Source organism: Serinus canaria, chromosome 11, assembly GCF_022539315.1.
Source record: "Serinus canaria isolate serCan28SL12 chromosome 11, serCan2020, whole genome shotgun sequence".
Classification (NCBI taxonomy): domain Eukaryota; kingdom Metazoa; phylum Chordata; class Aves; order Passeriformes; family Fringillidae; genus Serinus; species Serinus canaria.
Window position 1 is genome coordinate 12,834,470 of NC_066325.1, and position 15,554 is coordinate 12,850,023.

The following is a 15,554-nucleotide window of genomic DNA, read 5'->3' on the forward strand; positions in this document are numbered from 1 at the left end:
CACTCATTCACCTCAAGAGTTACAGAATTTACTGATAATCACCACCAGGATTAGGTGTGTCAGTAGAAAAATAAAATGTACAGACTTTTCAATCATACAAAGATTTGTTCATGACAGCCTCAGCTGTGAGCGAGAGGAATGGGGGTGGCAGAGGGGATGTCACACACAGGGAGCAGGGCCACGAGCCTCAGCATAAGTGGGTGTTCCTCCAGGGCAGGCAGCTTCTCCAGAAGGTGTTTCCTTAACCAGCACACTGGTTGGGCTCCCCAGCAGAGGCTCACAGCACTGCTGAGCCCAGGACATCTCAGTGTTGATGTTTTTGCCAGCTCTTTGCAGTTTTTGGCAAGTCTGTCTGAGCAAAGTCTACCAATACCTGATAAAAATTGAAGGGATTCCTCCATATGCCTCACTTGGAATAAAGGAATGGAAAGGGAAGGCCAAAGCAATGAGGGGAGGAAACTGCCACCAGCACTCCAAATGCCATCTGGTTCTTCAGCTCAAGGCTACTCCTCCTTCCTGTTTAGCTCTGGTTTTACTGGAGAGGGAGGTTGCCAACAGCAGCAAGCAGAGTGGAGGATGCTCTGTGAGCACCAAGGTGACACAAAGAACTTGCCTCCTGTGCTCCTATGTCAAGACAAATCAGCTGATTGTTTACCTTTTATGCAAAAATTCCCTGAAAATCTCACAGCATCCAGGCATAGAGAGACATTGCCAGCTCCAAATACTCCAAACAGGATCAAGCTGCCAACTCTTCAAGTAGGCCAGAACCCCCTCAAAACAGACTCTCAGAGATCCCAAGGGATAGAAAATGGGAGGTTTTCAGTTCACCCAGCACTGAGTGACTTTACTGAGCAATTTTCACTTGTTCTGAGCTCTGTAACACCCCCATTTGTGTCCTGCACCCCTCAGCCCTGTTCCTGCAAGGACACCTCCTCTTGCTGTAGCATGGGGCACATGGATAAAGTGCTTTCTCAGTTGCAATCAGCTTAATGGCTATTGAGTGGTGCCAGGCACCAGTGTAGGGTAAAGGAGAGCACAGCAGGCGCTCAGGACATTGGTGTCTGGTGTCACCTGAAAGGTTAAGCCAGACCCACCCACTCAAATTCCATGAGATACTTTTAATTCATCCAGGAAAACACAGGATAACTCCTGTAAATTAAACTGTGCACTCTGTACACATGCTGAAATATGAAGTGGGAAGGGGGAAAAGAAAGAAAGCTTATTCCTTCTTTTTCATTGTTTCTGCCCTGGCAGGAAGACTGGCTCTCTACAAGCAGCACAGCACACAGGGCTCTCCACAGATCCAGGGTTTAGTACATGTTACACCACTTGGACCTCACCCACCTAAGGAGAGGGATTCACATTAAATTATTTCCTAAACTGTGCACCTCTATTCCCTGAATTAACATAGGCTAAAATTTAGAGTCATCTCAGTTAGTCGCGCCTGCAAAACACCTCCCACCGTCGACAGACCACTCTTGAGGAGTCTGTGCATAGAGAAACCTTTTCCATGATAAACACAGTGACCTGTTGAAGGGTCACAGAATCAATTTAGTTTAGAAAAGCCCTCTAAGATCCAGTCCAACCTTTGACTGGTCACCCCTCATCATGCAGACCATGGCATTAAGTGCCACATCCAGTCATTCCAGCACATGGGCATGGTAGATAAACGGCCCTAGGAAATGCTGCAGGTACAAAAGGAACTGATTTGGAAACCAGAGAAATTCAGTGAAGACACAGAACTTTCAGGGAACTGTCCCCTGAAAGGCTGGACACAGACAGTGCTTTCCCTCTACAGCCCACACGTGTGAGCTGGGTACAAACACAGACCACAACAAACCCCTACGGGTGGCTGCACTGCCCAGCCACATCCCTGGAATTCAACCTCAGCTTCCCCAAAGAACCAAGCCCCAGGAAGCACCCAGTAAGCTGCTCAAGTGCCCCAGCCATGTAGCACAACTCTGGACACAATGCAGAGCTACCAGTTGTTAAAAGTCACTTAAAACCAAAACAAACTAAAACAATTCATGAGGAGACATTGCTGCCTGTGGAGAAGGGTTGATTGGGGCTGTGTTCACAGGGACACAGGAATCACCCAGGCTCCTGCCAGGAGCCTTGCAGCTCTCCCAACCCCTGGCACACTGGATGCTGAAAACGTGGCACAGTCCCTGCACTGGGGACACCCCAGTCACAGCCCAGCCTGGCCATGCAGCTCTCAGCAGCAGCAGCAGCAGGGATTTTATCCAAGCTGGCCAGTGCCATTTCCAGATCAGTGCAGACACCCAGCTCCAGCACACCAACATGAACAGCATCAGCAAGTCAAAGGAGAACAGGGTCCTTTGAAAACACGAGTCTCCTTCAAAGCCTGAGGAGAGCTGTGCACACCACCCCACACACACCTGGAATTTCTGGAGTGCCTATTCCACTCTGCTTTGCCTCTGGGCAAAACATTCACAGGGTCAGAAGAGCTTTGCTGTAATAAAATTCACAAAATATATTTTATACCAGTCATTTCCCCTGTGCAGCATTCACAGCCAGAGCTCCCAGACACAAATTTGCACTCTCATCCATCTAAAATGAGTTCTCCTTCTGCTGCTCCCAAATCCACTATGGCTGTGACCTGGTATTAAGAAGTTTGGGCCAGGAAGAAAACAATTTTTTAATTTAAAAACTGACATTAAAAGAGCTTCAGGTTCACTGAAAACCAAGCAACGAAGTGGTGAGCGAGCTCTGAGGACAAGACGTCACTCTGGTCCTGTTCCTACCCCAACACAGCTGGTGTCCCATTGTAGTCATGTCCTGTTACTACACTTTATCACTCACTGGTGACAAGTAGCCGGGTCTCCTCCTCTGGCAGATATTTTCCTACCTTCCAGAGAAATAAAGTTTCACTTGGCACTTAATGTTACCAAAAAGTAACAAAATTCCCAATTTTAAAATTTCAAGCCAGGCTGGAGGTAAGAGCAAGCCGTCCCAATTCCTTAAATCAGCAGAAGAAACACAGGGCTGGAGCTGTGCTCCCTGCTGTGATTTGTTCTGAGGCAGCAGGTCCTTTGCTCCCCCTCTGGTTTGTGTTCTCCAGCCTCTCCAGAAGAGCTACAGAGTGGCCAGAATGCGCAGGAAGGAAACCACCACCACACAGAACGTCTGGCCCACTCCAAAAATGAGGGCCTCAAAGGGAATCATTTTTTTCCCAGCAGCTCTATAAACTCCAGCAATGGCAGCACCTGTGGAGAGGGGGAAAAGCCAAGACATGAAGGTGAGACAGCTGCTCTGTGCAGGGATGAGGGGGAGCCTCAGGACGTGAGGCTGGGGCAGAGAAGACAGGGGTCTGAACCTCTCCCTGCTCACCAGCAGGCAGGAATGCTGGGCTGGGGATGTCTGACAAACCTCAGCCAGAAACCAGTGTGTGCTGGTGGCAATGGGTGAACTGGTGCTGAAACTCTGCTGAGGCCTCCAGCAGGTGTGGGGATTGGGGTGGTTTGGGACATACCTTTGTCACAAGATCCCCCACCCACAGCCCACAGGCTGCAAACATTACCCGGTTCTGGACACTGACACCAAACCTCTGAGAGATTTTCCTCCAGGTGCTCAGAAATGTGAAAGCCCCCTTGGCTCTGCACCCGATGGGTTTGGTATGCCCGATGCAGGGCTCGACACGGGGCACAGTCCAACCCTTTCAAACATCGGGCAAGGGGGAAATAAAGCCAGAACGGTAATCTCCATCCCGGGGAACACCGCCACGCCACGCGCTCCCGAAGGCAATCTCTGATCGCCACAGCCCCCTGCACCTGCCGTACTTGTGAGGGTGCCGGCGGTGATGGGTCCCACGATGCCCATCAGCAGGACGCTCACGGACATGAACCTGCCGTACTTGTGGTGCCGGAGCGTGAAGAGGGCAAGCAACGCGGCCGGGAGGTGGAAGGCAAGGGAGGAGACGACTGCCCACAGGAAGACGCCGTACCACATCTCTGCGGAGAGAAGGACTGTGAGGGCGGCCCGAGGCCCGCAGGCCTCCAGCGCCCCGGCGGGCGGACGCCGCTCAGAGCAGGGAGGTACCTGGGAAGGTGGAGAGCGGGCTGGAGTAGGTGGTGGTGCCATTGCCCACGCGGGGCACGAGGCGAAGGCTGAGGATCTGCTGCAGGAGCCCCCCACCACCGCCGCCGCCCGCTTCGCCGCCGTCCATTCCCGCAACCGCCCCGCCGCCATCCGCCACCGCCCCTTCCGCCCGACCCCTTTCCGCCCACCACAGCCAATAGGAAACGTTATAAAATGATAGACAGAGATTTCCACCAATCAGCCTTGGCCTCCGGGCAGCCAGGCCCCTCCCTGACCCTGCGCTGCCATGGGAACGGCTGTTGGCCGCAAGGAATGCTGGGAGTCCCGGTGGGGCTGGCGGGACGCTCCGGCCCGCTGGAGGACTCTCGTCTCTCCTCCCCGTGAGCGGCGCCGCCCCTGTGGCGCGGCTGTTCTTCCCGTCCGCCAGGGGGAGCTGGCGGGCGGCGGCGGCGCTCTGGGCGGCGGCGGGCGGGAGCAGCGAGGCAGCGGGGCCGGGCCGGGCCGCACCATGTCGGGCTCGGAGTCGGAGCAGGAGCAGTACTCCTCGGCCGAGGATGACGACTACGTGCCCTCGGGTGAGTGGCGGCGGGCGGGAGCCGGCGCTCCCGGAGGTCCCGGCGCTCACTGTCTGTGCTTGCAGGTGCGGAGTACAGCGAGGATGATGAGAGCGAGCTGGTGCGGGAGGAGGAGCCGGCGGAGAGCCCGCGGCCGCCCCGCGGCAGGAGGAGCCCCCGCCGCCCCGCCAGCAGGTACGGCCGCTGGGAAGCGGCCCGGTGCGCTGGTACGCTACGGGGCGGAGGAGCGGGAAACGCTGCTCTGCGTTCCGGTTTGGTGGCAGGAGCAGAGAACCTCGGCCCCAACAGGCAACGTGCCTGAAAACCCTCCCCAGCAGCAGTTGTTTATTTTAACCTTTTTCGGTGCAAGGCACGCACATAGAGGGTTTCTCACGTTGATATAAGTGTATACATACTTTAGTTCTGTCTAGTCCAGGTTCTCCTCCCCTCCTGGCTCCTGCATTATCCCAGAACCACAGGACCCTGTAATGGTTTGGGTTGGAAGGGACCTTAAAGACCCCCTTGTTCCACCCTCCTGCCATGGGCAGTGACACCTCCCCCTAGACCAGGTCACTCAAACCTCCATCCAGCCTGGCCTTGAATACTTCCAGGGATGGGCCAGGCACTGGCCAACCTGTGCCAGTGTTTCAGCACATTATATACTCACAGAAATGCGTGCAAAGGGGTCTGTTCACTTCAGGGGCGCTGCCTGCATCAGTCTCAGTGTATTTTCTGAGCAGTAGCATTTTTAAATAAAATACATACACTCCAAGGTTAAGAGAGAGCCTCCCAAATTGGATGTGTTAGTAAAAATATGAAATATTGTGCTGCTTCACCCAGGCTTACAGTTCAGCTCTGGAATAGTGTTGCAGCAGCTCCATTTACATTTTTTCTTCTTTTTTGGAATCTGCTTTCAGGAAGAGGAAGAAAGGCGGTCTCTTGCTAGAGGTAGATGAGAAAGAGGAAGAAAAGGCCCAGCAGAATGGAGAGGAGCAGAAAGAGAAGGAAGTGGATAATGTAGAGCAAAGAGAAAGAATCAGAGAAGAAGAAGAAAAAAAGAAAGAGGATGCTCTTTGGGCCAGTTTCCTCAGTGATGTAGGACAGAAGCCCAAAGCTGTGGCTGCCACACAAGGGACACAAATCAAGAAGGTAATGTGGGCCTGCACCAGGGAGTGTGGGAAAGGCCTGGAGGTTTAGAGCATGCCCCCTTGATTCTGGCTGGTATCAGGTGTTGGACAGAGCTGGGAAGAGGCTGGGGTTGCCCCTGCCCCCTCTGCTTTGTGAGACTCACATCTCCTGAAGGGCCAGACTGCAAGGTGCTGGTTTCCTTCCAAATGCAGAGGTCGTGCTGCTTTTGGAGCTGTCAGCATCTTGGAGTGTCCTACACACTTTGGTCTGAGTTGTGCATGTGGACACAGCTCTCCCTGAGGCTTGTGCCTTTCCTGATGCTTAAAAGAAAAAAAAAATTTAAAAAAGGAGGCTTTGTGTGTGTGTGAGTGGGGAAACAAGAGGGGTCTGTGCTGGACTCTCTGTGCCTCCGTCCTCATGGAGGGGATCTGGAAGGTGCTGCATGTTGCACATTTGTACCAAGATTGAATCTGGCTTTCTTGTATCCTTGGTAAGCCCCAGTAAGGTGCTCTCAGTGGGCAGAGGTTTTTCTGGAGAGAGAATTCTGTGTGTGGTAGCTATTTGAAAGGATTTGGTTCTCAGTAAAACCAAGTGCATGTGTTTCCCTGTCAAAACTTTTCATGCTTTAGGTGGTAGAAAGGAAGAACGTACCACAAGTGAGCCTCTGTTGCTAGAATTATCAGTTTGGGGTTTTTTAGATGGTCAGCCAAAATAAGTGTTCACTAACAGAAGACAGGAGTCTGCCTGGTGAGTACAGTTCTGACTGTGTGAAGCTTCTTTCTATGACTCTTGGGAGGTTGTGGAGCAAGTATAGTTTTGTAGTATTTGATTGCAACTTTTGAAAGGAGAGTCCTTTCATCTCAGCCCTCCTGCTTCTCCTTATTACTGAGCAGCTGGGGTGGTTACTTGTAGAGTCAGAGGGAAGAAGAGAAGTGAACATTTTCTTCTAGGCAGTTCCACTTTTATGGGCAGGTTGCTAAAATGTGAGATGTCTTTGAAAGTTCGTCCATAGCCTGGCATAATTCATGGGGACATGCAGTTCCTCTGTTCTCTTTGTGAACTTCTTGGGCTTGCATGGCCTTCTAGAAGATCTCTGGGGTGTGTGGCTGCTTTAGACCAAGAATTTGGGGTTTGCTTTGGTAACTTACAGTGGTTGAGGTTTTTTATGTATCATTTTAGTAGTTGTAGCTGTGACTGAGTAAATTAAGAGGCATTGGTGACAAATTGCTTGATAAAGATTTTTCCTTCTCAAATAAAAGAGATGTTATTGACAAGTAGGGAGATCAGCATTGCTTTTTCTGCTTATGAGTTTTGTTATTCTCTGTTCTTGAGTAAAAATAAACATACTTTAGTGGAATTCACCATGGCAGCTTTCCTGCTTGGTGGTGCTTAGTTTGAGAGAACCAAGTCTCCAGACTTTTGCTTTCTTTCTGAACCACTGCAATGTATTCTTGCTCCTTCCTACATTTATTACAATTTCACTTCTTGTTTTAGTTTATTTTGATCCTAGAGCTTCAATGACAGCCTGGAACCAAATGGGGAATTTCATTCTGGTGGAATGAAGTTTATTTATTTCTTTTACCTTGTCTGTGGGTGACTTGCTTTGACCACCAGTCTAAATTGCAGTGCTACCCAAGGTCTGTGTTGGGCCCTCAGCCCTTTGGAATAATAACTTGGCTTGGCTCCACAAATGCATTATTTTGCTTTCTCCTTCATGTATTTTATAGACTGAAGAAGAGAACAGTGGGAATAAGCCTCAGGAGAAGCCAAAAGATTCAGGAAAAGTGACAATCACCAAAACGTTCGATTTTGCTGGTGAGGAAATCAAGTAAGTTGGCAGATGTGATGTGTCCATTGTGGGCCCAGTGCAAACTGAGTGCTGGGGGCAGGCTGGAGCTGGGCTCTGAGGCACAGTGGGTCTTCTTTACACTGTTTTTTTCTTTTGTTGTGAGCTCATACAGATCTCAGGGAAAATGAGGCCAAGATTTTCCTGCATCAGAGCAGCAGAGTGTCCTTGTATGCAGACCCCAGTCTTTACTCAACTTCATAACATCCATAAATGTAATTCAAATTCACTTAGGCTTCCCCATCTGACCAGTGTTTATAATGGTTGGCAGAGCTCCCTGGTGGCACTGTCACTGGGAAGGCTGAGACAAGGAAGGAAGCACATCTCGTCCCACAAGGATGAGGGTAACACATTTTATTCCTTCAGCCTAGTCCAGGTTCTGTGCTGCAGGCAGGATTATTGGCTGGCACTTTCCCTGGTGATGTTCACAATCCACAAAAAAGATTTGCAGGCAGTAAGAAGTGTTATGCTGAGCAGACTAACAGCTGAGTGCTTTTGCCTCTGAAACTGCTGCAGGCAAGGGGATGGGCTGGGTAAAATCATGCTTTAGGCTGAGTTTGGCTTACAAGAGGCCTCTCAGGCTCTGCTGCAAGAAGGGCCAAGTGTTTAATAAATGTTCAAGACCAGAACTGAGCGGCCTGGCAGAACCCACCTAAAATCTGACTGCTCTGTGAACTGCTGGTTCTTCTCTGGGGATTTTATTTCCCTGTAGCAGTAAACCTGGTTTTGTCAAACTGGCTTGGCCCGTTTCGTGTGACAGCAGAGGGCAGCAGTTCCCAGCAGTAACACTCGCCCTGCCTAAATCTGCAGGAGGAGGCAGAGCTGGGGCTTCTGCTGCTCTTTCTTTTCATGTTAGCAATGCTGCCTGAGCTGATTGGAAATCTGAGGAGGGCTGTGAGCCATAGTAGGGACTTTGCTACTTCCGTGGGCAAGCCAGACTGTAGGAATACCCCTTGTTCACTGAGGAACTTCATTCACTTTGTTCACTGTCCTTTGAAACACTGGTTGCCTTATGTGAACAAAAGTTGCTCAGGGATTCTGAGATGCTGATTTTATGCTTTTGACCCCAGTATCTTATCTGTAGTTTCTTAAGTATTGTAACTAACAAAAAGGCATATTTTCCTGCACCAGTTGCTTTTCTAGTGTTCTTTGTACTGCTCAGTGGTTACTGTTTCCCTTAGGAAACTGCAGAGGAATCAGTAGAAGTTTCTACCAGTTTTTGATGAAATAGGCAATAGCTGGAGCCTGGGTGACAATGAGACTGTAATTCTGCAAACCCCCAGGCTAATGCATGTTTTGTTTACAGTAGTTATTATATCAGTTCGTTACAGAAACAGCAGCAGAAGGTTTGCAGTGAGGTCTGGAGCACTGTTTTCTGCTGGTACCAGAGTTACAACAAAATTATGTTCTTGAGCTCTTTGATAACAGAAAAATCCTTCAATGTTTTTTGCCTCCTTGATTTTGTGGTATGCAAAGCTGATTCTTTTATGTTGTTTGCTACATTTTGCTTCTTTAAATGGGTTACACTGTTAGCTGTGGGTAGGGTACAAGGCGTTCTTGCTACTCACAGCTGCTGGTACTTTCTCCTAATGGCAGTAGGTGAGGCCCAGAGGGCTGCTCTTTTTTCAGACTAGCAGGAGGTTGTATTTGCACCCCCCAACGTCTGCAAATGCTCTGAATACCCAACGCTGACTTCCTTGCCCAGGGAAGCAGCTGGCAAATTATTGCTTATAAAAGGCCACCACACTGTAGGTGTGTGTGCATTTCTGGACTGAAGGAACTGAAATGAGAGCTGTCTCTGTTGCTTGCCTTTCTAAATGGTTTGAGGCTACTGTTGAGTGTTGCTCTTTTGAAAGCTTGAGAAGAATTTAGATCAGTATTTAAGCAGTGAAAGATTCAGGGCACAAGTTTTCACAGTCTGCTCACTGAAGCTCTTAACAGAAGATCATTTAGCCCTGATCTTCTGTTACAGAACAATTTATTTTCTTCTGTAAGATGATGGTATGATTTTTCTGGCCTGATTGAAGTAGCAGAAGTGGCTTGAAAGTGATCTCCAGCTACAGGGCTATACTGGAATGGTAAAGGGGCTTTGTGTTGTCAACTCTCCTGTAGGTTTTTGCTGCCCTTAATGTCTGTTTTGATGAGTCCGTGCTTGTGTCAGTTGCTAGTGCTGACCTTGAGCTTTGGAGTGTTAAGAATTAACAATTACCAAATGAAGATTTTAATTTAGTGGCTTCTAATTTAAAAAAAAAACCCACATTATATAATTTTGCCTTGTAAAACTAAAGCTGTTGAATCCTGGAACTAGAAACAATCTTATGCTGATTGCAGTGCTTTCCAGTTGGGACTTTTTTGTCTGCTTTTCCTGTCTCCCTCATGTTAAATAGATTAGGAGCAGCAGGTGACTGTCACCCAAATGGCTGTAATTGTGGGCAGCAAAAGCAATTTGCAAAGGTAATTCAGCATCTAAATGGAAGTTCAAGACATTTCTCCCTGGCAGAAGAGACTGAAACTCCTTTGAAGCCTCTGGTTTATGAACTTGCCTCCCAGTGCAGGACGTGTGTTTGCATTAATAGGGAACTGCATCCCTAGTGCCAGGGAAAAACTATTGTGATTTGTAATTGTTTGTTTTCTCTTTGGCACTCCAAAAGGATTTAGTCCTTGGCTTTCTTTAAATCTCTGTTGTGCTCAGTGCATCAAAATGGTTCTTCTGTGGTCTTTCCATGAAAGTGAAGTTTGTGTCCAGCTGGGACTGAGCAGAGTGGAGCTCACATACATGGAGCTGGTCCAGCCCCATGGTGACAGTGTGACAGCCTGTGAGGGAAGAGCAGTGTCTGGTTATTGATTGCTGTCAAGAACAGATTTTACTTTGAAACATCTTCTCTACCTTAATTTGGTTTGTGGAAGGCAAAACTAAGTTAAAAGAGTAATGTCTTGAGTGCTAATTCAGGAATGGGAGGCCTGTGTTCAGCAGCCTGCTTTATTCATATGCTGCAGATTCCAAGTTCCAGATTCCAGGCTCCAGACTAGGAGCTTTGTATTTCTTGCTCATGGTTTGTTTATGTGGTTTATAGCCAGAGCTTTACACAGGCTGTTCTTGTGGTGGGAATGCTTTTCTGCTACTGCAGAGTTGCTGTGCTGTACTGATGGTGCTGTATTGTGCTGGCAGGGCTGTGGCTTGTGCTGCTTCAGTGACTTGGCTGCTTCCCCATGTGCATGAACCAAGTAGCAGAAGCAAAGCTCCACTCTCCATCTGTGAATGGGGAGGTGTTCCTGTCACAGCTCCTGTCTCACAAGGATAGGTGGGGTCCACACTGAGTTGCTGCACTGCATGGGCCAAATCAAAGTAGGAAGGGCCAGTGCCAAACAAGCAGTGTCACACTGAGTGTGACTTGCTGCTGGATTTAAGGAATACTTAAAAGTTTCTGTAGTTCTGTAGAAAGAGGTGGGCAAACTCATGCCAAAACAGTGTATTGAGCTGCTCTGTGTGAGACATGAACTCCCATCTCTGATAAGGGCTCCCTGTCATTGACTTGTGTAGGAGACCACATTTGTGACTTAGAATAGCCCCTGGGTTGCTGCTGCTTTTACTTGTGTGTGACCACTGTGCTCTGAAGAAACAAGCTGTGCTGGTCCACGTGCTGAGCAGAGTTGAGTGGCAGCTTTATTCTGGGTTAGGGAGCATGATGGTTCACAGTGCAGCTATTACATCTTAAAAGTGCTAAAGAAGTACCTGAGGTATCTGATTTATAACCAAATAGTTATAAGCTTAAATTATTGTAGTAATTCTGAGGTTTATACTGGCTGAATTTGGTACATCATCTGCCACAGCTGAAGTATGGGTTGAAAAAGAACCTGATCATCATCTGTTTCTCTTTTTGAGTGGTTATCATCTAGGATGTACCTGGACAAAACCCCATTGCTTATTCTGTGCTGCTGCTTCACAGATTTTCAGCCTAAGTCAAGGATTCAGGAAAGATTTATGCAGAGGAGATTGTTTGCAAGTTGGAATTAAAGGACCTTAAGCTGGACCTTAAGTTGAGGTGTTTAGTGGCACAGTTCTGACTTTTGAGCAGAAGAAGCAAAGGTGAAGGGAGGTGGCTGAGGGCTGGTTCTTTTTTGTGTCCTGTGAAGTCACTGAGGTTTACCTTAGGCCTGGTTGGGTGAGTGGTGAGGCCTGAGCCCAGTCTGAGGTGTTTTCTGGGCTGCTGAGCTCTTCACCTTGGTGAGCTCCTCAGTAGAGTTGTGCAGACCTGGTGAAGGACTGATTTATTCCTTTGCACCAAGTGCTGACCTCAGAGTGGAGGTGAGGTTGTAATTCAGTTCTCTGCAGCTGTACAGTACTGCTGCTTTGGGATTTCTTTATGCTGCTTCTCCTTACTGAAATATTGATTTTCTGTTATTAATTTTAGCTCACCTGTGTGTGATGTCCTCTCTGCTCCTTACATGGCTACTAAGATAACCAAATGTGACAAAGCTGGCAAACAAAGGGTGTGTTAGCTAAGGAGTTTGGGAGTCTGTCACTTATTTTGTTGCTTTGAAGACAATTAAGGTTGCTGAGCAATAGCAGCTGCTTCTGATTTTTCCTGGAAAGCAGGAAGAGTGGAAGGAAAATCCTGATGCTGAAGATATATTTCAAGGGGAATGGGTAAAAAGAGCTGGGAGTTGACTCCCACAAGTCTCAAGATTTAGAGCTGGCTCAGAGGGTAATTTTTAAAACATGTAATTGTCCATCTGTGTTCTTGCTCTGTGCTCTCAGCATGGCCCAGTCAGACCTGTCAGGCTAACAAGCAGTGAGAGAGCATGTGACACCATTAACCCTCTCCCTACCTTGTGATGCTTTTCAGGGATGAATCAATGCAAGGGGTTGGCAGCATGCTCACACTTCTTGCTGGGTGTGAACCTTGGTCATTTGTTTTGTGCTCATGGGGTTTTGAGCAATGCTGAGTGAAGCACAGTAGGTTTTAAAATCAGGAGAAAGATCAAGAGTTTGGGTGGGCATCTCTTGATGTTGTTGGGGTGGTGTGGTGCTCATCTGATCAAGGTTGATGTGCTTGACGTCTTCCATGTGTGCTTTTTTTGAAAAAGCTTTTGCTGTATTGCTTATACCTGTGAGTGAGAAGGCAGGTGAGCATTACCAGAATGTGTGTCTTGAAGCCTGATGTTTGGAAAGCCCTGCCTTTTTTCCAGGGGGAGAACAAATTCTACACAGCTTTCACCAGATGAGGTGGTTGGGTGTTGTCAGGACAGATATGGAAGACAATGAACTGAGCTAATAGGAGCAGAGGAAGAAACCATTCATATTTTGATGTGCTTTTTGCAATGGTTTTGATTGCAGTAGCAAGGAATTGTTAGAAAAAGTAAGACAAATGAATTTCAGCGGCCCTTTGAAAAGCCTCTCCTTCAGGACTTCTGTTTTGTATTGCTGACTGGTGGTGCCAGATGTCAGTAGGGTTTTATCCTCCAGTCCTTCTTGGCTAAGGTGTTCTAGAGAAATGTGTTCTAGCCACTTTCTGGTGATATACCCCTTTCTGAAGGAAGCTTGCATGGTGCAAAAACCTTGGCTTTTAAGATTTTCCCAGAAATTTAATCTGAACAGTATAACCATGGGGGTGATGCTGTGGGACCATAAGACAAATCAAACTGAGGAGAATTGCCTGGAACATGAATGTAACCACTGTTTAGAGGTGACAGACTAAAAAGTGAGTGGTTGCTTTTCTGCCACCAAGCACCAAAATGCTGATCTTGGCATAATGGAGTGTAGGCAGCAGCCTGTTTCTGCCCTTATGCGTTGTTTTTCTTAGAGGTCATAGCATGCCTCAGCTATCCACAGTTTATATTGGCTTTTTCCAATTTAAAAAGCAACTATTGATTTTTTTTTTTGAAGCCATTAAGTGAAAATACGTTACCTTTCAAGAATGACAGGGTCTCAGGGGCTGGTTTTGATAACCTTTCCTCTGTGTGCATCCATTCCCTGATGCTTCAGAATTTCCCTTGGGAATACTGACATTGTACAGTGCTGATTGGCACAATGGTGGCCCAGGGATGAGGTCACTAAGTGTGAGCAGGATCTATGCTGTGTGCTGGTTCACTTGTGAGCCATTTGCCTTTCTCAGAGGCAGCTGCAGAAACTGTAACTTCATAAACATCAAACCTTCTAAAATAAATCCTGTTATGCTTTGCTTAATGTGCTTGGAAAAGGGGAATGGGCTAATGAACAGTGGCTAATCAGGATTTTCTCATTAGTAGATGTGCAGATGAGGCTTCTGCTCAGAGGGGCTGTGACCTGCAAAGTGTTGCTTAATAGCCCAGCACTCACCAACCTGCTGACCCCTGTTGTCTTCCTTTATCTCAACATGCTTTTCAAACTCCCAAGGTGACTGAGCAGATGCCCACCTGAAAGTCAACTTTGGCTTCAAATGTGGCTTGCTGCTTTCAAGGTTTCATTTGTGTGGTTTTGCTGGTAATCAGTGTGATGAAAAAGAAGGCTCAGGTGGGTTCTCCAGAGGTAGGAGGAGTCTCCAAGCATCTCCAGAATGATGGATTGACCTCCAGATTAACTTGGCCATTTCTGGGTCTTTCAAGCCTGGGGTGTCTGGGTGTTGGTTTGGCTTTGGGAACTGGATGACAAACTGCTTTGTCTCATCTTCAGGTTCTTCAGTGTGTGTTCTGCTTGTGTTCTCTGTAAGTCAGCGTGGAAATACTTCAATAAAAATCACACCCTTTCCCAGAAGATGCTGTATCTTTATCTGGCTCTCAGGTAGTTTCCTGGCTTTTAAAAATCTGAAAACAGAAGGTGCTCACTGACCTGTTCAGGTCTTACATGAGCTCTTCTGTTATTAACAAAGGGCTCTTAGGTCCCTCTGTTCATGCCTTCATCTCCGGGGCCTCAGATCCACTCCCAGCATTTTGCTGCTTGGCCTGTTTCCCTTGTTTCCAAGCTGCTGCTCATTCCTGACAGCTCCAGGCTCAGAAAAGGGCTTTTGATCTCTGGTGAGATGCTGGCAGAGCCTGCTTTGCAGGCACTGGGCCTGGGGTTTCCCCTGCTGGAAAGTGCAGCTTGCAAGATGCATTATTTTTTTTTTTCTGTAACTAAGAGATGGTGAAGCAAGAGGGATTCTGTGTTAGCCTGAAGGGGAGGCAGAGCTGTTTGCTGCCATACAATCTCATTAACACGTTACAAACTGAGCCAAGCTTAGTCTGGCCTTTCCCCCATGGGGATGCCTCTGCTTTGTAGTGTGTGCTGGCTCCTGTTATGATCTGTGTAACCTTTGTGTCCAGTGTTCATAGCTCGAAGTGAATTTGGAACCCCTGGCTCTTAATACCTGTGGTACTCCTATTCTTCAGCAGGAGAGGCATCCATGACTCAAGCACTGTGCTGCTTTGGGGGGGTTGCAGGGATCTGTCTGGCTTTCCTGTATTTGCAGGTCATGATTAATGGGGGACTGTTACACTCACACATGCAGCAGCTCATCTGTTCACCTGGATTACTCAGCTCAGAGGTGTGTTCCATAATCTTGATTTAATCCTTTTGAGAGGTACAAATTAAAACACAGGGATGCCTCAACGATTGACATGCTAATGCATGGTGGGATTTTGAGGCAGTGCAATGGAGCTGGCTAAGGGAATATTTATCCAGTGAAGCAAGAAGAGTCCTGGTACTTGGAGGTGCTTAAAACTGGGGTGAATACAGCTCCAGTCAACAAGATGAAGTGCCCTGGCTGGGGTCAGCTTCTCCAGGGAGCCATGTTTGGCATGCTCTGCCTATTGCAAGCCCCAGTGGGAGCTTGATAACTGTAGTGCTGCTGCCCTCTGGATTTAGGGAGCCTCTTGCAGAAGCTGCAAGCAGAAGTCCAAAAAGGGCCTGACAGCTTGGTCAGCATTTCAGGAGGCAGCTCTGTCCATCCACTGATGTTTTCTTTGCATCTGTCATGGAGTCTTTGTCACACAGGAGATCATGGAAAATT

The 15,554-nt window shown here is 48.0% G+C and overlaps 2 protein-coding genes across 2 annotated transcripts in view; one reads left to right on the forward strand and one right to left on the reverse strand.

Moving 5' to 3' along the window:
* Nucleotides 1-6: 6 nt before the first annotated feature.
* Nucleotides 7-4,221, reverse strand: TMEM170A (transmembrane protein 170A). The gene is made up of 3 exons (XM_018914635.3): nucleotides 4,060-4,221; nucleotides 3,801-3,971; nucleotides 7-3,227 (listed from the first exon to the last, which is right to left on the reverse strand). Exons 1-3 carry the CDS (start codon nucleotides 4,184-4,186, stop codon nucleotides 3,097-3,099), a joined length of 429 nt encoding a protein of 142 aa, XP_018770180.2. The 5' UTR covers nucleotides 4,187-4,221; the 3' UTR covers nucleotides 7-3,096.
* Nucleotides 4,222-4,478: 257 nt separating this feature from the next.
* Nucleotides 4,479-15,554, forward strand: part of CFDP1 (craniofacial development protein 1) — a 60,975-nt gene continuing 49,899 nt past the window's right edge. Inside the window, exons 1-4 of the mRNA XM_030227746.2 lie at nucleotides 4,479-4,634; nucleotides 4,700-4,808; nucleotides 5,531-5,762; nucleotides 7,469-7,569. Coding sequence (XP_030083606.1) covers nucleotides 4,568-4,634; nucleotides 4,700-4,808; nucleotides 5,531-5,762; nucleotides 7,469-7,569 — 509 coding nt within the window. The 5' untranslated portion in view covers nucleotides 4,479-4,567. The remainder of the gene's footprint in view (nucleotides 4,635-4,699; nucleotides 4,809-5,530; nucleotides 5,763-7,468; nucleotides 7,570-15,554) is intronic.

Bases quoted from the DNA above. Each gene is read 5' to 3' on its own strand.
- TMEM170A (XM_018914635.3), bottom strand. From the start codon at position 4,186: ATGGACGGCGGCGAAGCGGGCGGCGGCGGTGGTGGGGGGCTCCTGCAG. The intron at 3,972-4,059 runs GTACCTCCCTGC...TTCTCTCCGCAG, and splicing joins CCCGCTCTCCACCTTCCCAG to AGATGTGGTACGGCGTCTTC. The intron at 3,228-3,800 runs GTACGGCAGGTG...CCCTCTCCACAG, and splicing joins CACCGCCGGCACCCTCACAA to GTGCTGCCATTGCTGGAGTT.